A 21,620-nucleotide genomic window follows, 5' to 3' on the forward strand; every position below is an offset into this window, starting at 1 on the left:
GCCTTTCAACATTGCCTTCGATATTTGTGCTCTCCCAAAAGCTGGGGTACCCCACCCTCAGCCCTGTCCCCCAGACCCAGTATCCCCCAAATTCCCAGGGCTCCCTGCCTTGCCCATCGTCCCCATCCTGGGCCATGGTCCCACTTACTCTCTGGCAGGCACCGGCCCCCTTGCACGCTGGGGTTACCCACGTAACCTGGGGCACACCTGTAAGGGGGAACAAGGACCGGCAATGTCAGGCCTCAAGGGCCCCAGTGCCTCATGCTGGACTTGGGGAGCCAGAAGCTCAGCAGGCTGCCCAATGTCAGGTGAGGGGGCTCAGAGCTCTGGAAGCACTTTGGGGACCAGACAGGTCCCAACACAGGGCGCTGGTGAACTGAGAAAGGGGAGTGTAAGGGAGTGTTAGCAGGCTGGGTGATGAGGGAGGTAAGGTCTTTATTCTCCAGAGAAATTCATTCAGAAAACATCCATTTTTTTTTTTTCTGAGATGCAGTCTCGCTCTGTCGTCCAGGCTTGAGTGCAGTGGCGTGACCTTGGCTCACTGCAAGCTGTGCCTCCCGGGTTCACGCCATTCTCCTGCCTCAGCCTCCCGATTAGCTGGGACTATAGGTGCCCGCCACCACGCCCAGCTAATTTTTTGTATTTTTAGTAGAGACGGGGTTTCACCATGTTAGCCAGGATGGTCTCGATCTCCTGGCCTCGTGATCCGCCCGTCTCGGCCTCCCAAAGTGCTGGGATTATAGGCGTGAGCCACTGGGCCCGGCCAGCAAACGTCCATTAAGCAATGACTGCATGCCAGGCATGTGCTATAGGTGTTGTTGGAAATATAACGATGAACATGATGAAGTCCCTGGTCTGTGGAACTTACTAGCCGGGAACCCAACATGGAAATTCTATGTGAAAATGAGAATGCAGGAAGCGTATCAGGGCTGTGCAGGTGCAGAGGAGGGCACTGGCCCAGCCTGGAGAGCCAGGGAGGCTTCCAAGAGGATCGGACTTCTTGTATTACCTCAGAGCAGGCTGTACTCTTCTTTCAGATAACTTATCATGGTTTTTTAAAATTTTATTTATTTATTTATTTATTTTTTTGAGACAGAGTCTTGCTGTGTCACCTAGGCTGGAGTACAGTGGTGCGATCTCAGCTCACTGTAAGCTCCGCCTCCCGGGTTCATGCCATTCTCCTGCCTCAGCCTCCCGAGTAGCTGGGACTACAGGTGCCCACCACCACGCCCGGCTAATTTTTTGTGTTTTTAGTAGAGATGGAGTTTCACTGTGTTAGCCAGGATGGTCTTGATCTCCTGACCCTGTGATCCGCCTGCCTCGGCCTCCCGAAGTGCTGGGATTAGAGGCATGAGCCACCGCACCCAGCCTATGGTTTGTAAATATACATTTGCACAATTACTTTTTTCCTGTCTTATCTCCCATTAGGGCTGATCTCTTATTAGATGGCAGACTCCGTAAGGGCCGGGGTGGAATCTGTTCTGTTTGCTCCATTATCTCCAACACCTCAGCACACAGTATGGTACACAGGAGCTGCTTGATAAAAATTTGCTGAATGACTGAATGAAGCTGGGTCTGAAGGCTAAGTGGAAGTTAGCCAGGAAGAGGTGGTTTAGGGGTGAAGACTGTTCCTGCAGAGGGAACAGCATATGCAAAGCCTGAACATCAAGAATTCAAGAAGTGGCTGGGCGTGGTGGCTTACGCCTGTAATCCTAGCACTTTGAGAGGCTGAGGTAGGAGGACTGCTTGAGCCCAGGAAGACCAGCCTAGGCAACACAGTGAGACCCTGTCTCAGTTTAAAAAAAAGAAAAAGAAAAATAATTTAAAAAGTCAAGCCCAGCTAAAGTACAGAGTTGGGTGTCAGAAGTGGGATGAAGCTGCTACAGTAAAGCTGCCTAAGGAGGCTGGGCTTGTCCCAAGGGCAATGGGGCAACTTAGAAGGGTTTGGGGCAGGGAAGGAGCATAATCCTGGAAAAGACTTTTCTGAGCAACACCCTTTAAGGCTCTCACTTGGGAGTCCACCATTTGTCCTCCATCCTTCCCCCACTTCTGTTTACAAACTTACTGCTCACAGTACTGGCCAGTGTAGCCGGGTTCGCAGGCTGTGCAGCGGTACCCACCGGCTCCCAGGCTCTCACAGGTGCGGGAGAACCTGGAATTGGGGAGGCAAAGGTCAGGTCATGAGAAGCCCACTCTCCATCTTGCTCCCTTCACTTCTGCCCCAAAAGACAATGCAGCACCTTCCATTCACTCCCCAGTGGAAGTGTGTCCTTGGGCCTTGAGCTAGGGCACTCACATGTTCTCTGGGTTGGTCAGTGGGCAGGCACAGGGCTGGCAGTCCTCAGGCGTCCCGGCTGTGGCATCTCCGTAGTAGCCAGGGGCACACAGCTCGCAGAACTCCCCTGCAGCATTGTGCTGGCATTGCTGCAGGGCACAAGGGGGGCAGGCACCAGCCGTTAGGCCAAATCTACCAGAAACCTTTCGGGGTTGTAATCCCTTGATCTAGAAATTCCAAGTTTGTGAACTCATCATAAAGAAAGAATCATGGAAGGGCACAAAGATTTCATTACAAGGACACTCATTTCTGTTGTGTTTATAAAAAGCAAAATGGGTCGGGAGCAGTGGCTCACACCTGTAATCCCAGCACTCTGGGAGGCCGAGGCGGGTGGATCACCTGAGGTCAGGAGTTCAAGGCCAACTGGCCAATATGGTGAAACTCCATCTCTACTAACAAATACAAAAATTAGCTGGGTGGGGTGGTGTGCATCTGTAGTCCTAGTTACTCGGGAGGCTGAGGCAGGAGAGTTGCTTGAACCCAGGACGTGGAGGTCGAAGTGAGCCAAGATTGTGCCACTGCACTCCAGCCTGGGCAACAGAGCAAGACTCCATCTCAGAAAAAAAAAAAAAAAAAAAAAAGCTGGAAACAAACCTAAACATCCACGAATACGGAATTGGATAAATTAAAAAGTACATCCATTCAAATAGCTGTCAAAAAGGGTGATGGTGATTCTATTTTCTCCGTAAGTACCTGTGATAGCAAAGGAAAGGTATACACTCAGGTATTTGGGTGCAGAGCATTAACAATATGTGCATTATCAGCTGGGCACAGTGGCTCACGCCTGTAATCCCAGCCCTTTGGGAGGTCGAGGTGGGTGGATCACCTGAGGTCAGGAGTTCAAGACTAGCCTGCCAACATGGTGAAACCCCGTCTCTACTAAAAATACAAAAATTCGCCAGGCATGGTTGTAGGTGCCTGTAATCCCAGCTACTTGGGAGGCTGAGGCAGGAGAATCGCTTGAACCGGGGAGGCAGAGATTGCAGTGAGCCGAGACTGTGCCATTGCACTCCAGCTTGGGTGACAAAAGCGAGACTCCATCTCAAAAAAAAAAAGTAAAAGAAAATATGTGCATCCTCATAAAAACATGTGGGTTACAGATTCTCCTCCGAAGAGATTCATGTTTGTTGTACCAACATAAGGTGTTCCTTGCTCCAAGTTTAGCTTATGGCTGTCAACCAGCTGCCCCTTCACCGCATACCCTGGGGGGCTATATACACACTACTCTGAAAAGTCCAGGTATAAAAAAATATATGTAATGAGGCCAGGCGCAGTGGCTCATGTCTGTAGTCTCAGCTACTCGGGAGGCTGAGGCATGAGAATCACTTGAACCCAGGAGGCAGAGGTTGCAATGAGCCAATATTAGGCCACTGCACTCCAGCCTGGGCAACAGAACGAGACTGAGACCCTGTCTCAAAAAAAAGTAAAAAGGCCAGGTGTGGTGGCTCACGCCTGTAATCCCGGCACTTTGGAAGGCCAAGGCAGGTGGATTGCTTGAGCTCAGCAGTTCAAGACCTTCTGAACAACAAAGGGAGACCTCATCTCTATTAGATAATTTATTTTTTTTTTTTAAGAAAAAGAGAAAAATAGTAAGGAACCAAAGTTTTTTCTTTACACAGAAGGATGTTACTCCATAGCTCTGGCCACCCCACCATGCCCAGTGACCTGGTCTGCTGACCCAGGTGCTTCGAACCACAGGCCATGCCCCATGACCCTGATCCCCGGGATTGATGCCTGCCTTGTCCAGCCCTGGTCCCCCACCCAGGCCCAGCTGAGCTGACCCCCTGTCCTGGCCTCGCTTGCGGCTCACCGAGCAGGCCCCGGTCTCCGGGTGGCACAGGTCTGAGTGACCATTGCATTCACACAGCTCGCAGTGGCCAAGGTAGAGTCCACTCCCAGTGCGTGTGTAGCCGGCGGCGCAGTCCTGGGGGCAGAGAGGAAGGTCGGCCTCTGTTCCCAATGCGCCCCAGCCACAGCCAGCAGACCCAGGACCCCTCCCTCCAGCGTCCTCCCAGGGGTGACGCTGGTACATCACAGGCTGGCGCTCCTCCTTCCCCACTTCTGCTCAGTGTGTCCTCCTGCCCACGGCCCTCTCCCAGTCCACACTGTTCACCTCTTGGAGGCATCTCCGTGCTGTTCTTTGGGCTGGAGTAATCTGTGTTTCTGAATTGGCTCCCTGTCTCTGGTGGGCCCCCTCACGGGCATGAACTGGGTTTTAACCTCCGGAGAGCGCGGCCCACGCTTGAGGTAGCACTGCCCAGCGGTTAGGACATGCTAGGCTTTGGAGTCAATCACACCCAGGTTCAAATTAGTTTCTGCCACACATTAGCCATGTGCCCTCGGGACACACTGGCCCCTCAGCACCTCTATTTTTTTACCCATTAAAGGGGATAATGATACGTATCTCAGGGCAGTCGGGAGGAATACATGCAGGGCCCAGATGCCGGGGTCATTATAGTTATGATGGTAATCAAGGCTGTGGTGATGCTGGCTGAGTTGCTTGCTGATGCCTCTGTGCCCGTGCAGAGGTGGTGGAGCCGGCCACACGCTTACCTGGCAGGACAGACCGATGTAGCCTGGGGGGCAGCGGCACTCCTCCACCTCGAGGGCCCGGGGTCCGCTGGAGGGCCCGGGCTGGGCGACCTCCAGGCTGACTGCGCTGATGCTGGCCGCCAGCGGCACGGAGGAGAATGTGGCCCGGATCAGGAGCTCATCCAGGTCAGCCAGTGCCATCAGGAGGTGCTCGCGTGTGGCTGGCTGCCCATCGGGACGGCGCCAGAATTCCTGGGTTGGGGGGTGGCAACGTGGGCGGGGGCACTGGGCTTTGTGGGCTGCTCCTGCAGTTACCACCCCCCAACTCCTGCCTTGCAGGCACTGACTGAGGGCTGCGAGGTGAAGGTTGGGGATCGAGAGGCAGGGTGGGCATCAAAGCCAGGCTCCGAGTCAGGGTGGAGGGTGGGGTGGGGTGAGACACAGCGTGGTCAGGTGCCCCTTACCTCTCGCAACACGATCTCGTAGCTCCTCCTCTCGGTGCCCTGGAGCGCTGGCTGGGAGGCCACTAGCATGATGTTGTTGCCCTGGGAAGAACACCAGCAGGATTGGAAGGGGAGCCGAGGGGTCCCTGGGGTGCCAGGGTGTCCTCCACCAGTCCTAGATTCTCTGTAACCCCCAATCTCCCACCTCTCTGCTCTCCCAAGCTCACGTGCCCAAAGGAGTCAGGCACATGCCCACTGCCCCCTTCTCCCAGCAGCAGGATCCTCTGCTTGGGTCGTGTCCAACCAGGCAGGGATGTGGGGGCACAGGCCTAACTCTTCCAGCCTGTGCCAGGAAACTGAGTGCTGGATGGAAAGGACAAAGGACAAATGCCGAGGGTGCCCCGGGCTTCAATCCTGCCCTTCTGCCCACCCAGCATGGCATCCAAATGCTCACCGTGATCTGCACGTCGGGGTCAGAGAGTGGGCTGCCCTGTGGGCCTGCCGTGTAGGAGAGGGTGTATCGCAGCTTCCCACCATAGGCCGCCACCTGCAAAGAGGCAAGTCCAGAGGTCACAGACTGACCTTGGGGTGTGAGTGTTGGACCATAAAGGTGAGGGATGGAGCATCTGGCGGCCTTGGGGTGTGAGTGTGCCACACTCCCTCACTCCCTCCCTGCCCAAACCAATAGGTCAGGGTGCATGGCCCACGGCTGCCTGGGAAACAGGACATTTCTCAGTTCCTCTGCAGCCCCAGACATGGTGGTGATGATGCTGAGCAGCCTCTTCGCTCTGCAAGGTTCTCTATTCCCCATTGCCTGACGGTGCCAGTGAACAAACTCCAGGTCTGCTTTCATTGACAGTAATTTCCCATAAGGCAGACAAGGGTAATGACAATGACCACCAAGGGGAGGCTGCGGAAGCTTCAAAAGTTCTCAGCCATGGGGGTGAGGCTGAGGGCAGCCCCTCGGAAACCTTGCCACCTAGGCAGGTGGTTTCTGTTTGCCCAGAATCCAGTTCCTCCCTTCTAGAAGCTAAACCCTGGTTTTCTATAAAGAACAACTGTCTCCGCACAGGAAGAGCATGTGGTCTGAGGGCCCTGATCCCCTCCTCCTCTATAGTGGAGACATGAGTCAGGCCTGGTCAATCTGCATAACCTACCACTGCCCTTCGCCACCCCATCAGGAATAGACAAGTAACCCGGGTACTTCTGCTCTTTCTACCAGGCCAGAGAAAGTCCCTTCTGCAGTCAGATGAGAAGCTGGAGAACCAAGATAAAGCCCTAATGAGCCCCTGGATAAGGCCATGCCTGATACCAGACATGCTTAGATTCCGCAGTTGCATGAACCAATAGATTCTTTGTTGCAGACAAGCCCACTGGACTTAGGTACTGTGTTGCTCATGACCAGAGAGTCCTTACTCTTGCTGCAGGGGACCTTCACACGGACAGCTGAGGCCGGACTTTCCTTTCTCTCCTCTGCCACCAGGGCAGACATTCATCTCAATACCAAACTGCATCAAGTCTACCCCTTTGTTCGTTTGTGTGTTCACTCAGCTAACCAGCATTCATCAAACACCTACTGACTACACACTGGCCCCGGGCTACAAGGGCCCCAGGGATGTTCTCCATGAGCTCAAGGCGTGGTAAGGAATTTTAGAGTGTAACCAAATAACCATAAAAGAACTGGTTTCCTGTTTGCTTTGAATGCCAGCAAGTTCACAGCCGTTTCTGGGACTGACTTTCTAGCAAGTTGCGGGTGTGTATAAGCACAGTGATTTTTTTAAAAGAATTTATTTATTTTTTCAATTTTTTTTTTTTCTTTAAATAGAGATGGGATCGCCCTATGTTGCTCAGGCTGGTCTCAAACTGCTGACTCAAGTGATTGCCCTGCCTCAGCCTCCCAAAATGCTGGGATTACAGGCATGAGCCACCATGCCCGGCCTATTTATTTTTTTAGAGACAGGATTTTGCTATGTTGCTTAAACTGGTCTCAACTCCTGGCCTGAAGCGATCCTCCAGCCTCAGTCTCCAAAGTGCTGGGATTACAGGTGTGAGCCATTGTGCCCAGATCCAGCATAGTGATTAAAAGGGCAGACTCCACAGTCTAAATGACCTGGGTTCAGACTCTAGCTCTACTGGCTATACAGCCTTGGACAAGTCGCTTAACCTCTCCGAGCCCTACTTTCCTGACATGGAAACGGAAGTAAAAGTAATACCGACTTTGAAGGGTATCATGAGGATTAAGTAATACAGGACACAAACGGTGATGCACTCTGCACAGCTTGAGAACGCACATCACGCTTGATAACCCTGCAGTACTCCAGCTCCACCCTCAGCTCCGGCAGATCGCTTCTTATCCTCACCCCTCAACCTCCCTGTCACACTTCTCTGAATGTACCTTGTGACACGTCATGCCTATTGTTTTGTTTGTTTGTTTGTTAAGATGGAGTTTCACTCTTGTTGCCCAGGCTGGAGTACAGTGGCGCAATCTCAGCTCACTGTAACCTCCACCTCCCGGGTTCAAGCAATTCTCCCACTTCAGCCTCCCAAGTAGTGGGATTACAGGCGCCCGCCACCACGCCCAGCTAGTTTTTGTAGTTTTAGCAGAGACAGGGTTTCACCATGTTGGCCAGGCTGGTCTCGAACTCTTGACCTCAGGTGATCCACCTGCCTCGGTCTCCCAAAGTGCTGCGATTATAGGCATGAGCCACCGCGCCCAGCCAGGAAGCTGAATTTTTTTTTTTTTTTTTTTGAGATGGAGTCTTGCTCTGTTGCCCAGGCTGGAATGAAGTGGCACGATCTTGGCTCACTGAAACCTCCGCCTCCCAGGTTCAAGCGATTCTACAGCCTCAGCCCCCTAAGTAGCTGAGATTACAGGCGCCCGCCACCATGCCCTGCTAATTGTTGTTTTTTCAGTAGAGACAGGGTTTCACCATGTTGGCCAGGCTGGTCTCAGACCTCACGTGATCCACCCGACTCGGCCTTCCAAAGTGCTGGGATTACAGGTGTGAGCCACCACGCCCAGCCTGTTATGTGTATTCTTAAGAGGTACTTGAAATTGTTGGAACAAAATGGAGGCAATATTAATACTCATCTAAGGCCAATGCCAGCACTCATGATGATAATAATGATACCAATGGTGACAGGAATGATAATCGGATGGACTACGGGAGGGCAGGGCCCACTCTGCCTGCTCTGCCTGTACATGACGCAGCACACAGTAAATACTTAATTAATGCTTCTTGAATGACTGAGTGCAGTACCAAAAACTAGGCGTCTCGACACAAGGTCAAGAAAGCCCAGAGAAAAGGCACTAGAGGAACCCTCCCAGGCGAGACAGCTCCTCTGACAGGGGTCAGGGGCCAGGGGTCAGGGGTCAGGGCCCACTGAAGGACACGGGCAGGCTGACTTCAGTCTCAGCTGTGTGCTTTGACCTGAATGTCCCAGGCAAGTCTCTACCCACTGTGGGCCTCGGTCTCCCTCTTTGTGTCATAAAGGGCCTTGACAAAGGGCCCTCTGATATTTTAGGATTCCATGACACCCCTATAATCCCCCCAAATCCTTGTTACCTTGTCCCCCAGGAAGGCCCGGGGCAGCTGCCAGTAATAGAGGCTTCCAGGGAGCAGAGAGAAGCCTTCGTAGGAGAGAGAGAACTAGGAGGGAAGGGCAGGTGGTGAGAGCCGAGGGGAGCGGGGGTGGGGGTGGGAGGGCGGAGGTGGTCCCGGCAGGGGTGGACCGTCATGGGAGAGAGGCCCAGTGGCAGGGCAGAGACAGAGCCAGCCCCCCACCCCCACCTGACAGTGCAGGTCCTGGCCCTGGTCTTTGGACAATTTTCTTTCCAATCCCGGCCCAGGTCCCTAGCTGATGTCTCTGGGCATGGCCTGGGTCCGCCTCTCCTCCCATCTGGTGGGTCTCTTGTGGACCCCAACGTTTACACAGCACATCAGTGAACAATTCCAATGGGGTGGCTCCTTTCATATGTATTTGAAAGCAAGTAATCAGCCTAACTGAGTTGGTATATGATTGAGTTAAAGGAAAATTTGAAAGAAATAATAGTCCAAGTAGTTCACAGAAATTGGTGAAGTTGGTTCAGAAATGACTGAAGTCTAGAAAGCATGGTGGGTGGGGATCCCTTGATGGGCACCTTGGCACATACCTGAGAGCCTGGTGGGAAAGACAGAGAGGCTGAGGAAGAGGTGGAGGAGGAGGAGGAGGAGGAGGAGGAGGAAGAAGGGGGTGCTGCTCGCAGAGCAGCTGCAGGCTGCGGATGAGGAGAGAGCCCCTGGGGAGGGGGTTGCGGGTGGGCAGCAAAGCTGGACAGAAGCTGCCAGATCTCAGCATCCATCCGTCTCTGAGCCTCGTCCACCTGGGGGACCAGGAGCCGAAGAGCGGTGAAAGGGAGCAGAGAGGGACAGAAAGGACGTCCGTGAGGCTTTACCTCCCTGCGGGCCCAGCCAGCCACCCGCTATGCACTGTTAGCTCACAAGTGCTGATACTTGGCACTCTGGCCCTTGTACCCACTGCCCTCTTGTTCCTCCTGAGCCAGGCGGGGATATCCTGGGATGGGCTTGGCTGCCTATGGGCCGTGACTGATGGGAGAAGCCCTACAAAGGGTGCCCAGCAAGGGATGGGCAGAAGTGCTGGAGGCAGCCCCAGGGGCATCTGGAGGGGGTTGTTGCTCCTCGGCCTGACTCTCTGTGTGTGCCCTGGCACCCGCCCAAGCCACTCATGGTTCTGGAATGTTTCCCAAGGATGACACCAGAGCAGACCAGGCATCAGGCTGGGGTCTGGCCTGGCATAGGGGAAATGGCCCAGGAAGGCTGGGGTCTTTGCTCAGGTGCCTGCCTGGACTCAGCTCTTTGGTCTCCTACAACCTGTCCTAGCCAGGTCCTCAGTTACCTGTGATGCCTGCTGTGCCTGGTCCCTGCCCTCTGGGGGCCCTGGGATCCTCCCAGCTGTCATGGCTGCCCGCAACTGCTCCTCTGAGAGGGACGTGCGGTTCTGATGAAATGGAGGGAGCAGGCCAGCTAAGACCTCCCAAGGTCCCGGAGCTGGAGCCATGGGCAGGGTCCTCTACCCATGGGCGTGGTAGTTAGAAAGGCCCACACTAATTAGGAAGAAAGACGCATGCCCCCCCTCTCCAGGCTGGCACCCCGGGGTTAACTCCAGGTTGCCCACGTGCACACAGAGGGTTAACAGTGGTTGCTTGACAGGCAGGGCCAGGAGAACCTGGGGGGGCTAGATACAGTCACGTGGATTAGCATCGGGTTAGTCTCCCTGCTACCTCAGTTGCCATTCTGACTTCAGACGGTTGGCACCAGGACCAGAACACAGCAGGTGAGGCAAGGTGGGGCACACACCCTCCTGACTCCAACCCTGGGGCCATGGGACACTGCCTGGGTTCATGCAGACCCCCAATGCCTTGGGCACTGCGCATCTCCCCACACAGGGCTGGGAGCACCCAAGAAGGCGCCACACCCCATTACACCAACTTCACAGCACGCACATCCTGGGCCTACCTGGTGAGCCCGGCGCATCCGCGCAAAGTATGCCTCTCCCTATGGGGTGCAGGGAAATGCCAGGACAGGAGACAGAGATAGGTCTGAGAATTGCAGGACAGAGCAGCAGAGAGGCCAAGAGATAGCGAACCCCAGAAGGGAGAGGGGAGAAGGGACCAGAAGGCAGCCAGCCCTGGGAGAAGCCCGGAGTACCTGGCTCTGTCCAAGGAACCGGGATGGGGCAACCCCAGAGCGCCCCCTCCCAGGTGTCCCTGGCCCCCTCACCCCTTGCCTGGGGGCACATCTGCTGGAACACTGGCCTCGACCAGCAGTGGACTCCTGTGCCAAGACCCACTTGCCCTGGGTGCGACCAGATGCCTGTGCTGCTCAAGGAACACATTTGGGCAGGCTGTCCCAGAGCCCAGCCCTGAGTCCCTGCCCCCCACAACACCATCGCCACCGCCATCACCACCTTCCCACTAGACCCTGTTCTGGAGTAGCAAAGACAGGTTCACCTCTGACTGGCAGAGTATTTGTTTGTTTGTTTTTTGAGACAGTGTCTTACTCTGTCACCCAGGCTGGAGTACAATGGTGCAATTATGGCTCACTGCAACCTCCCCCTCCCGGGCACCAGTGATCCTCCCACCTCAGCCTCCCTAACTAGCTGGGACTACAGGCATGCACCAACACGCCCAGCTAATTTTTTGTATTTTTTTGTAGAGACGGGGTTTCGTCACATTGCCCAGGCTGGTCTCAAACTCCTGAGCTCAAGTGGTCCTCCCGCCTCTTGTCTTCCAAAGTGCTGGGATTACAGGCATGGGCTCTGGCCTTCAGCAGAGCATTTGAAGGGCAGCCTCTGACCTGGGTTTGGATTCCAGCATTCCCACCTCCCAGCTGCGGGGCTTTGGGTAAGGTACCGAGCCCCTCTTGCCTTAGTTTCCTCATTTATGAAATGGGGCAGTAGCAGGACCTGGCTCACACAGTTGTGATTTGTGACTTGTAAAGGACGCTGCCTAGCACAGAGTGAGAGCTCAACACACATGACCTATGATGAGAATTACTGTGTCCAACACAAGTACAGAGCCAGCAGCGCGGATGAGTGAAGTTGGAGTGGGCATGTGAATGACGCTGAAACTGTGTCTCACTCGTCTTTGCATTTCCCAGCCTCTCCTAGGACCTGTCTGTTGAATAACTGCATGAAAGCTAAAAGTCATGAACAGCTGAGCACTTACTATGTGCCAGGCGTGATCTCCAATCCCCTCAGCCACCATGAAGTTGAGGTTTATCAAATGGTGTCTAGCTGGCAAGCAGCAGAGCTGGGGTTTAGACCAATGTCTATGGGACCGCAAAAGCCACGTGCCTAACCACGATATGGCCATGCAGGTGGCAGGTGCCTGCCTGCTGAGAGACGGCGCAGAGGTGAACTCATGTCTGAGTCACCACTGACCCTGGTGCCAGGCTGGGGCCCACCTTGTCTCCCTGGTATGTCTCCGGCAGCTGCCAGTAGAAGGATTCGTGGCCAAGGTGGGCGAAGTTGCCAAAAGAGAGCTGGGCACCCTCGGGCACGGGTTCCACAGTGAATTCTCCAGTCAGGCGGCTGTTCCGCTGTGGGTTCACTAGGGCAAAGCCTTGGAAGTCCCCAGGGGCAAAGTGGGTGGAGATCTGGCAGGGGAAAAAGAAGGAGGCGTCAGCCTGGGCACTGGGGTGCCTTGGTGGGGGATGGGGTGCCTTGGTGGGGGATGGGGCACGGGAGGGTGTTAAGGCGGGGAATGGGGTCCTGCTGAGATCAGGGCTGGGAGAGAAATAATGGGGGCATGTGACGGTATTGAGGCAGGGATGAGGGTCACTGGGCTCAGTGCTGAGATGGACAATACCAGGCAGCAGGTGGCAACCCCGCCTGGGGCTGGGCGGCACAGGCTCTTACCAGGTGGCGCGTGTAGGCGGAGCTGGCGCACTGCTGGGTGATGCCCATACAGAAGCAGGGCAGGCAGCCCTCGGGGTTGCTGGCGTTCAGGTGGAAGTGGTGGGGCCGGCAGTGGCTGCAGGTGAGGCCTTCCACCTGGGCCTGGGTAGGTGGATGGAAGGAGGCAGGCAGGGGACTCAGTGGGTCTCCTGCACCCCCAGCAGCCTGAGGCCAGCTTCCCCGGCCGCTTCCAGCAGCCCTGGGCAGCCCCTGCCCCATTCCCCATGCTCTGCCCTCCATGCCCAGGTCTCGGCTTCCACCAGATGCTGCCTGATTTCCCCGAAGGCTCTAGGCAGTGGGGCAGAGCGTGTCCCTCGGGGCAGGGATTCGGACTGACCTTGCACTGGCACTGACCAGCAGTGTCACACTGGCTGCTGACACTGCCTTGGGGGTCACAGTTGCAGCCTATGGGCCCTGGCACCTGGCCGTCTCCTGAGGTGGAAGAAAGCCATGGCTGGAGCCCCAAAGCCACCACCCAGCACCCCTCTCCCTCCACTCTGCTCACCGAGAGGGAGCTCTGATTTCTGACGTGAGCACTCAACACTCTCACAACAGCCCTTGGAAGTGGTGGGGCCTGCTCCTATCCCCATTTTACAGATGAAGAAACTGAGGCTTGGACAGGCAAAGCCAAAAGGGAGTAAAGGCTTCTGTCCTAGTTCCGCCTGGGGACACTGGGTAACCCGACCCCAACGACCTCCCCAATCTTACTCACTCCGGCATGGCTGGCCCTGGCTGGGGTTGCCATAGTAGCCAGGGGCACACCTGCAGAGAGAGAAAGCCTCTGATGAATTTTGGATGAAGGGAAGCAGAACCCCAGGGCTGGGCTGGGGGTCTCATACTGAATTCAATGGCCTCGTGCACTACAAGAAACCAACAGCCTGACTCGCCCATGTTACGGGGAAACTGGGCAGAGAAGAGCAGGGATGCACCCTGGACCACACAGCCAGTGAATCGGGGCAGTCAGGAACCCAGGAGCTTCAGGAAGAAGCAGGGGTTTTGTGGGAAGACTGGCCTGGCTGGGGCAGGGGACCAGGGGGCTGAAGGTGAACCGCAGGCTAGGATGTATGTCTGAGGGTCTTGAATTCTGGGCTAGAGGTTGAGGCTCCCGAGGAGGGGAGCTGACTGTCTTCTGGGGCCTGTGCAAGGTTAAGAGTGAGAGGTATCCCTGATTCCTCTGGGTTGGGAGGGCTGGGCCCTGCCCGAGGACTCCAGGGACACCCGCTGTGTGCCCCCGTGTGCATTCCCCCACCCTCTCCATCCCCTGCCTCACCTCTCGCAGTGACGCCCGCTGTGGCCTGGGGAGCACGCATCACAGGTGGGATGGCCGTCTGTGTCCAGAAAACAAGTGTGGGCAGCCCTGAGTATAGGGGGCAGATTTCTAGTCAGTAACGCAGTGGCTTCTACCTCTCCCCTTATTCTCCTTCAGGACCGGGGGAGAGGGGAGGGGAAGAACAGGCAAGTGAACTCGTGTGTCCTGAGTGCCACTGCATGCCTGGCACTGTGCTAAGAGTTCCACATGCATCGCCTCATTCAACTCTCACACAAGGGGCTGAGGAGGGTGGACTACCCCATTTTACAGATGAGGCAGCTGAGGCCCTGAAAGTGAAGTGTATTTCACACCAAGTGACACTGAGGAGGCAGCAAGGCCAGGGTTTAACCACTGCCTCTCAGAAGGGCCCTGGAAGAAGGGTGTGTGGGAGGGTCTGGTAGACATTTCAGGGCAGGGCAGGTGCGGGTGGGGACCGGACGCACTGGCCGGCAGCAGGGTCTCCGTAGCAGGGGCACAGCTGGCAGTCCTGTGGTGTCCCCCGCTGGGCGTCCCCGTAGTATCCTGGCTGGCACTGCTCACACCGAGGGCCCTCTGTGTGATGCTGGCAGCCCTGGAGGAGCAGGATGTGAGTTGAGGCTGGGCACCCAGAGGCCACAGATCGCTGAGGTGGGGGGAAGGAGGGCAGGACTCACCTGGCAGGCACCTGTTTCTGGCTCGCAGGCCTCTGAGTGACCATGGCAGCTGCAGCGTTCGCAGGTACCCAGGTAGAGGCCACTGGGCGTGCGTGTGTAGCCTGTGTCACAGTCCTGGGGGCAGAAAGATGGCAGTGGGAGGGCCTTCTGAACACGGCCCATTCGGGTAGGGGCACTGGATGGCCAGGGCTGGGGAAGTGGGGAGGGCTCATGGAGAAGGGGTGGGGAGCACTATAGAGGGGGCTTGCTGGGCCGGCGTGGGGCCCAGGACTCACCTGGCAGGATGGGCCACGGTACCCAGGTGGGCAGGAGCACTGCTCCACTTCTAGCGCGGGGTCCTGGCCGGTTTCCTCAGGCACAGCCACGTCCATGCTGATCCCAGAGACCCTGGCGTGACAAGACCCCACATGAATAGGACCGCTGGCTCTGTGCCAGGCACGCCTGGAGTCCTCCACTCGGAGGGTGTGGTCAGTCCTCCCGACAGCCCTGTCACAGAGCTGCTGGGGCCCTGTCCAGCTCTCCAGAGGCTGTGAGGGCCGTGGCAAACAGCCGTTACCTGCAACTTACTCCAAACCATCACCCTTCCTCACCTGGAGAGGTTATACCACCCCGTCCCCCTGGGGTACCCAATGACAGGCTGATACAAGCTACAAGAGCCTACGTGCCTGAAAGTAAGACCACTCTCCGGCAAGTGACTCTCCAGAGCTCCCTGTGGGCCGAGGCTGGGGCTAGACTTGACCTGTGACTACATCCCTGCGTGGCCCTCCCACTCCTGCGGCCCTCTCCTTGTGAACCACGTGCACCCCAATCCCCATCTCAGGCTTCCTTCTAGGGAGCCTGACCCCAGACCAGCCTGTAACAGAGACATTGTTAGACTCTCCATTTCACAGACAGGGAAAGTGAGGCACAAAAGGGTCACAGTCTGTAAGTGGCTGTGCCGCACTGCACCACGTAGACAGAGTCCCTTCCCCAAGCCCATGCTGGTCCTCCCGCCCGGCTCCAGACACCTGCTCTCAGCGGGCTGCTGGGCGTAGGACGCTCGGACCAGGAGGGTGTCGATGCCTGCCAGCGCCATCAGCAGGTGCTCCCGTGTGGCTGGCTGCCCATCGGGCCGCTGCCATGCTTGCTGCCAAGGAAAGGACATGTGTGCTCAGCCCCGGATGTCCTGGAGTACTGATGCTGGAGAGGCAGGAGCAAGGGCCTGCCCGCACCCTGTCCCCGGGGGACAGAACTGCTCACCTCCCGGAAGGGCACAGTGAAGGTGCTGGGCTGGCCGGGGCTGGGCTCCTGGGCCGGGTGGTGCTCTAGGATGATGTTGTTACCTTGCAGCACCACCAATGGCTGCCCGTGCAGGGGTGTGGAGCCTGGCTGGGACCGCTGGGTCACTGTGAAGCGCAGCTCTCCTCCATAGGAGGTCACCTGGGACCAGGGTTAGATAGGAGCTTAGCAGGGGCCTGAATTCGGGCCCTGTCGCTGCTCCAGCCACCTTTTCCATGCGATGTATCTCACTGTTCTCCCAAGGCACCACGACCCTCCTGCCTCCAAGCCTTTGCCTGTGCTGTTCCTGCTGCCTGGAGTTTCCTTTCCCTTCCCACCCACTACCCACCTTGTCCCCCAGGAAGCGTGAAGGGAGGCTCCAGAAGTAGGGTCCAGATAGGAGTCTGTGGAAGGAGGAGAATCCCAGTTCCCCAGGCGCGGAGGAGAAGATGCCCTCGTTGGTGGTGTAGGTGCTTGCAGCGTTGGTCAGGCTGAAGTGACCAGGCTCCTCAGACGCCCCATGCACCTGGGAGGAGGAGAAAGGGCTGGGATGGGGGCCATGGCCTGGGACTGGCACTTGGTCTTCCAGCCCAGGGCTTGGCGGTCCTGCCCGTCCACCTTGCAGAGGTACCTGGGCACGGCTCCAGGAAGAGCTGGTACACTGGCGACTGACACCCATGCAGAAGCACTTGAGGCAGCCATCGGGGTTTTGGGTACTCAGATGGAAAGAGCCATCAGCACATTCGTTGCACAAGCGCCCCACCACATTGTTCTGCAGGCACAGAGTTGGAGCTGAAGGACAGCCCAGGGGAGAGGCTGCCTGGAGCTCAGGCCGAATCCACCCTCAGTCCAGATAAGAACCTGAGACCCAGGGGAGCCACTGAAAGAGCACACGTGGCTGGGTGCAGTGGCTCATGCCTGTAATCCCAGCACTTCAGGAGCCCAAGGTGGGTGGATCACCACAGGTCAGACGAGTTTGAGACCAGCCTGGCCAACGTGGCAAAACCCTGTCTCTACTAAAAATACAAAAATTAGCCCAGCATGGTGGCACACAGCTGTAATTCCAGCTACTCAGGAGGCTGAGGAAGGAGAATCGTTTGAATCTGGGAGGTGGAGGTTGCAGTGAGCCGAGATCGCACCACTGCACTCCAGCCTGTGCGATGGGAGCGAGACTCCATCTCAAAAAAAAAAAAAAAAAAAAGAAGAAGAAGAAAGAGCACATGTATGAGGCATCATTACCATCTGAACAGTAATTCCCACTTAACAAGTGCTTAGGCAAGCACTTTTCCCTTTTCTCTTTGGCTGCCAGGGGGTTCACCAATAAATTTAAATTTGAAATACAGCGACTTGATTGAAATAATTGCTGCTTCTATTTATGGAGTGTTTCATGCACTGTTCTGCTTTCCATTTGACATCACCTCATTTAACTCTCCTAAGGACCTTGAGAGGTAGATGATACCTTCATCCCTCACATGAGGAAACAGAGGCTCAGGGATGTGAAATGACTTGCACAAAGTTACTCAGCTTGCTTATCCACTCTGGGATTGAAGACCAGGAGTGCCTGACTCCAGAATCTGTCCATTCTTTTTTACACTGACACTTGATACTCACATTCTTTTCTTTTCTTTTTTTTTTTTTTTTTGAGACAGAGTTTCGCTCTTGTTGCCCATGATGGAGTGCAGTGTTATGATCCTGGCTCACTGCAACCTCTGCTTCCCGGGTTCAAGTGATTCTCCTGCCTCAGCCCCTTGAGTTGCTGGGATTATAGGTGCCCGCCACCACGCCCAGCTAATTTTTGTATTTTTAGTAGAGATGGAGTTTCACCATGTTGGTCAGGCTGGTCTTGAACTCCTGACCTCAAGCGATCCACCTGCCTCAGCCTCCCAAAGTGCTGGGATTACAGGCGTGAGCCACTGCGCCCGGCCAATGCTCCCATTCTTAACGCAAGTGACCTCCCTTCTCTGGCCTCCATTTCCTTATTCACAAATTGGGGACACTAATATCTATATCATTGTATCAGTGTGACAATGGACAAAGTATGGCAAAAGCAAAGGTACAATGCAGATACAAAGGCTGCATAAAGAATGACTGGGACTTGAACTCAGGTCGCCTGACTCCCTAACAAGTGCTCCTTCCCAACACCAGGCCACCTCTCCTGGTACAGAAGGCCGGTCAGCCAGGTCCACTAGTCTCTGACTATGTTACCACCCACTGGCCAAGGATCTATGGAGAGGACAGAGCTTCCTTCCTCCTTCTCCCAGCTGTGGTGCTGGGCCCAAGGCCTCTGGGTGGGTGGCGGATGGCATGCGTACCTTACAGCGGCAGGCCTCGCCGGAGGTCCCCACGCTGCCACGTTCATCACAGCGCACAATCTCCTGGTCTGGGACACAAAGTGGGTGTTGGCAGGGCAGGTGGGAATGGGATAGACACAGTTCAGGCAGAGGAACGGCGGCTCTCTAAGGATCATGAGCTGGGGCAGGGAGGGAGGGTACCTGGTGTGCAGCCCAGGTTGGGTTGGAAGGTGGGTGTCAGGGGATGGTGGCAGCCATACTCACTGACAGGCCTGCACTTCCCGCCGGGCTGGATGGGGTTGCCCTCATATCCGGGGGCACAGCTAGGGGAAAAAGGGGGCCCCCGTCAGTGGCACTTCCATGGCCCCACTCAGGAGCCCCCTTCCTGCAGCCCCCAAGGCTCTCCCTCACCTCTCACAGCGGCGGCCGGTGTAGCCTGGGGCACAGGCGTCACATGTGGCTTGGCCATCCGTGTCCAGGAAGCAAGTGTCTGAGAATCTGTGGGTATCAAGTAGACAGGGCATGGGGCAGGGCTGCGGTCAGGCTTTCTCCTCCCACCCTGGGAAATGACCGCTGTCCACACAGACACAGTGTGCCATGAGGCATGACACCATCTCCCTGCCTGGCACAGCAACTATGGGAAGTCAGGGGGCTCATTATACAGACAAGGAAACAGAGGCCTAGAGAGGTCAAGGAGCACAGGATAACTTAGTGACCAGGCGGACATCTGAATCCAAGTCTCCCGCCTCCCTGCCCAGAGCATTCTCCCGGCCTGCTGCACGGCCCCCAGCCAAATCCCCCCACCCGGAGCCGGGGCTGACCTGCGGGAGGCATCGATGTATGGGCAAGGGCAGGGCCGGCAGGCAGTGGCCGTGGCCTTCGTGGCATCCCCAAAGAAGCCAGCCTTGCACTTGTTGCACTGTGGCCCCTCCGTGTTGTGCTGGCAATTCTAGGAGAAGGAAGAGGGTATGGCTCAACTTCTAGAGCAGAACTGGGCCAGATGCTGTGGGGGGCCTTGGAGGCTGTCTGGCTCAGCCTCCCCATCACGCTGGAGGCACGGCTTTGCAGACAGGGGACCATCGACTGCAACCACTTATAGATGATGGGGAGCTCATCACCTCACACGGCAGCCTGTCCCATAGATGATTCCAAATGCCTGCTTTTTATCGACCTAAACCTGCCACCCTCTTCCAATCTGCACCCACTGGCCAGTTCTGCTCCCCAGAGTCTGTTTCTTCTACCCGACACCTTTGCAGGGATTTGGAGATGACAATGCTGCCCTGCTTGAGTCTTTTCTTTTGTCAGCGCCACAGTCCCAGCTCTCGCCACCATTCCTAAGAAATAAGGTATCATCCTAAGGGCTCTTCCCCCTAGGGCTGCCCTCTGCAGGTCATGCTTCTTCATTTGACACTCTCCAGGATTAGTCTGATGAGGGTGGAGGAGAGGAGGGCCATCACCTCCCTTGTCTGGACGCTGTATCTCTGGGGTTTGTTGTTGTTGTTTTGAGACAGAGTCTCGCTCTGTTGTCCAGGTTGGAGTACAGTGGCACAGTCTCGGCTCACTGTAACCTCCACCTCAAGTGATTCTCCCGCCTCAGCCTCCTCAGTAGCTGGGATTACAGGCGTGCGCCACCACACCCAGCTAATTTTCTTATTTTTAGTACAGACGGGGTTTCACCATGTTGGCCAGGTTGGTGGCGAACTCCTGACCTCAAGTGATCCACCCATCTCAGCTTCCCAAAGTGCTGGGATTTCAGGCATGAGCCACCACGCCCAGCCTCTATCTCTGTTATTGCATCCAGAGGTCATGATAGTCCATCTGGCAGTCATGACACTCATTCTGGAGGCTTGTGCTGAGCTCATGAACACAGGGAGTCTCGCACCTTGTCCTTGCTCCTATTTTAGTGTCCAAGTGCCAGCTGGCTCTACTCACCAGGCAGTGGCCGTACACAGGGTCACAGGAGCTGGCATGGCCATTGCAATTGCAGCCAGAGCAGGTGCCCAGGTAGGGCCCACCAGGCACCCGAGTGAAGTGGGCATCACAGCTCTCGCAGGACAAGCCAGAATAGCCAATGGGGCATCTGTGGGGACAGGACCGAGAGAGTTGCTGCAAGGACTGTGAGGCCCTGCCGTTTCTCCTCTATCCTTGCCAGGGCCTCTGTGGTTCCCAGCCCTGCCGGCTCAGGCACCTGCACTCCTCCACACTGTGGGCACGGCCATGGCTGGTGGCGTGGGTCACAGTAGTATCCATGGCGATGTCGCTCAGCCCCACGCTGGCCATCTTGGTGTTGTACACGGTCTGGATGAGCACGGCCTCCAGGCTCTGCAGCACCTGCAGCAGCTCCGCGCGCTGCACCGGCCGGCCAGACTCATGGACCCAGTGCTCCTGGGTACGGGTGAAGGTGGCAGGGGTCACACATCAGCACCTACTCAGCCTAAATCCCCCTTTGCTCCCAGCCCTAAGGGCTCAGGCACCACCTACCTCAGAGAACTGGACCTGGCGCTGGTTCAGAGCACCAGGTTGGGTGGGCGTGTGGCCTCGGGAGAGGAGGCGGTACCCGGCACCCACGAGGACCACGTCTGGCCGCTGCACTGGCTCCAGCATGCCACGGGCCAGTTCGTAGCGCACGTTGTAACGCAGGGAGCCACCATAGGAATCCACCTGGCACAACAGGGTGGATCAGGGCGGGCAGCTGTGGGCACACTTGACACCCATCGTGCCTACAAGGTGCCTACAGTCTTCCAGCTCCTCCCTCACTGTGCCTACCTGAGACTCACTGTGTGCCAGGCACTGAGCTAGGTATAGGGAAACTGAGATGGGTGAGACTCAGGCCCTGACTCTAGGGTGTTTGGTCCATGGCAGGGTGTGGAATCATGCAGTGCACAGGGTGCCCAGGGAAGCCAGTGCGGAGGCACAGAACCCAACCCAGGCATGCGGGAGCGGTCAGGGAGGGCTCCTGGGAGGACAGAAGGCCAGCTCTTCTTCCCAAGCCAGCAGTGCCAGGGAGAGGTCCTGCCCTGAATGGCTGAGCCACTGCCACAGGGGGCTGCATCAGGGCACGGCAACACCTTTCCCCACCAAGTCTGCCTTGCTGTCCACCAACTGCAGAGGGAGTGGAGCCCACGGGGATTCTTTCTCCACCCAGGGCGGCAGCCCAGGCCTCTCACCTTGTTGCCCAGGAACTGCTCAGGGAGAGCCCAGAAGGAGTCGTGGACGAGGAAGCGGCGGGACAGGTCGACTAGCTGGAACTCATGCAGGGCTGGGTCGATCTGCAGCTGCGTGGAGGAGAGGGGTGGCATGCTGGGCTGTGCAGGCATCACGACATTCACACCTGCGGGTGGC

At 56.4% G+C, this 21,620-nt stretch overlaps 2 protein-coding genes across 8 annotated transcripts in view; both read right to left on the reverse strand.

The window, feature by feature from the left end:
- Nucleotides 1-21,620, reverse strand: part of HSPG2 (heparan sulfate proteoglycan 2) — a 115,833-nt gene that overhangs the window by 37,559 nt on the left and 56,654 nt on the right. For all 7 annotated transcript variants that reach the window (XM_021937073.2, XM_021937071.2, XM_021937069.2 and 4 more), the window contains 27 exons: nt 21,446-21,609; nt 20,760-20,939; nt 20,467-20,663; nt 20,211-20,358; nt 19,100-19,227; nt 18,690-18,776; nt 18,543-18,601; nt 18,300-18,367; nt 16,619-16,759; nt 16,337-16,513; nt 15,970-16,149; nt 15,738-15,856; nt 15,006-15,117; nt 14,731-14,844; nt 14,521-14,648; nt 14,039-14,125; nt 13,481-13,530; nt 13,106-13,200; nt 12,730-12,870; nt 12,276-12,467; nt 5,765-5,857; nt 5,332-5,412; nt 4,889-5,119; nt 4,146-4,259; nt 2,297-2,424; nt 2,066-2,152; nt 149-207 (listed from right to left, as the gene is read on the reverse strand). In XM_021937073.2, coding sequence (XP_021792765.2) covers nt 149-207; nt 2,066-2,152; nt 2,297-2,424; nt 4,146-4,259; nt 4,889-5,119; nt 5,332-5,412; nt 5,765-5,857; nt 12,276-12,467; nt 12,730-12,870; nt 13,106-13,200; nt 13,481-13,530; nt 14,039-14,125; nt 14,521-14,648; nt 14,731-14,844; nt 15,006-15,117; nt 15,738-15,856; nt 15,970-16,149; nt 16,337-16,513; nt 16,619-16,759; nt 18,300-18,367; nt 18,543-18,601; nt 18,690-18,776; nt 19,100-19,227; nt 20,211-20,358; nt 20,467-20,663; nt 20,760-20,939; nt 21,446-21,609 — 3,360 coding nt within the window. The remainder of the gene's footprint in view (nt 1-148; nt 208-2,065; nt 2,153-2,296; nt 2,425-4,145; nt 4,260-4,888; nt 5,120-5,331; nt 5,413-5,764; nt 5,858-12,275; nt 12,468-12,729; nt 12,871-13,105; nt 13,201-13,480; nt 13,531-14,038; nt 14,126-14,520; nt 14,649-14,730; nt 14,845-15,005; nt 15,118-15,737; nt 15,857-15,969; nt 16,150-16,336; nt 16,514-16,618; nt 16,760-18,299; nt 18,368-18,542; nt 18,602-18,689; nt 18,777-19,099; nt 19,228-20,210; nt 20,359-20,466; nt 20,664-20,759; nt 20,940-21,445; nt 21,610-21,620) is intronic.
- Nucleotides 9,022-10,693, reverse strand: LOC103882153 (serine/threonine-protein phosphatase 4 regulatory subunit 3-like). The gene is made up of 2 exons (XM_009201265.3): nt 10,207-10,693; nt 9,022-9,673 (listed from the first exon to the last, which is right to left on the reverse strand). Exons 1-2 carry the CDS (start codon nt 10,366-10,368, stop codon nt 9,374-9,376), a joined length of 462 nt encoding a protein of 153 aa, XP_009199529.2. The 5' UTR covers nt 10,369-10,693; the 3' UTR covers nt 9,022-9,373.

The sequence above is a fragment of the Papio anubis genome, chromosome 1 (genome assembly GCF_008728515.1).
Source record: "Papio anubis isolate 15944 chromosome 1, Panubis1.0, whole genome shotgun sequence".
Lineage (NCBI taxonomy): Eukaryota > Metazoa > Chordata > Mammalia > Primates > Cercopithecidae > Papio > Papio anubis.

Bases quoted from the DNA above. Each gene is read 5' to 3' on its own strand.
- LOC103882153 (XM_009201265.3), bottom strand. From the start codon at position 10,368: ATGGCTCCAGCTCCGGGACCTTGGGAGGTCTTAGCTGGCCTGCTCCCT. The intron at 9,674-10,206 runs GTAACTGAGGAC...CTGGTCCCCCAG, and splicing joins AGGCACAGCAGGCATCACAG to GTGGACGAGGCTCAGAGACG.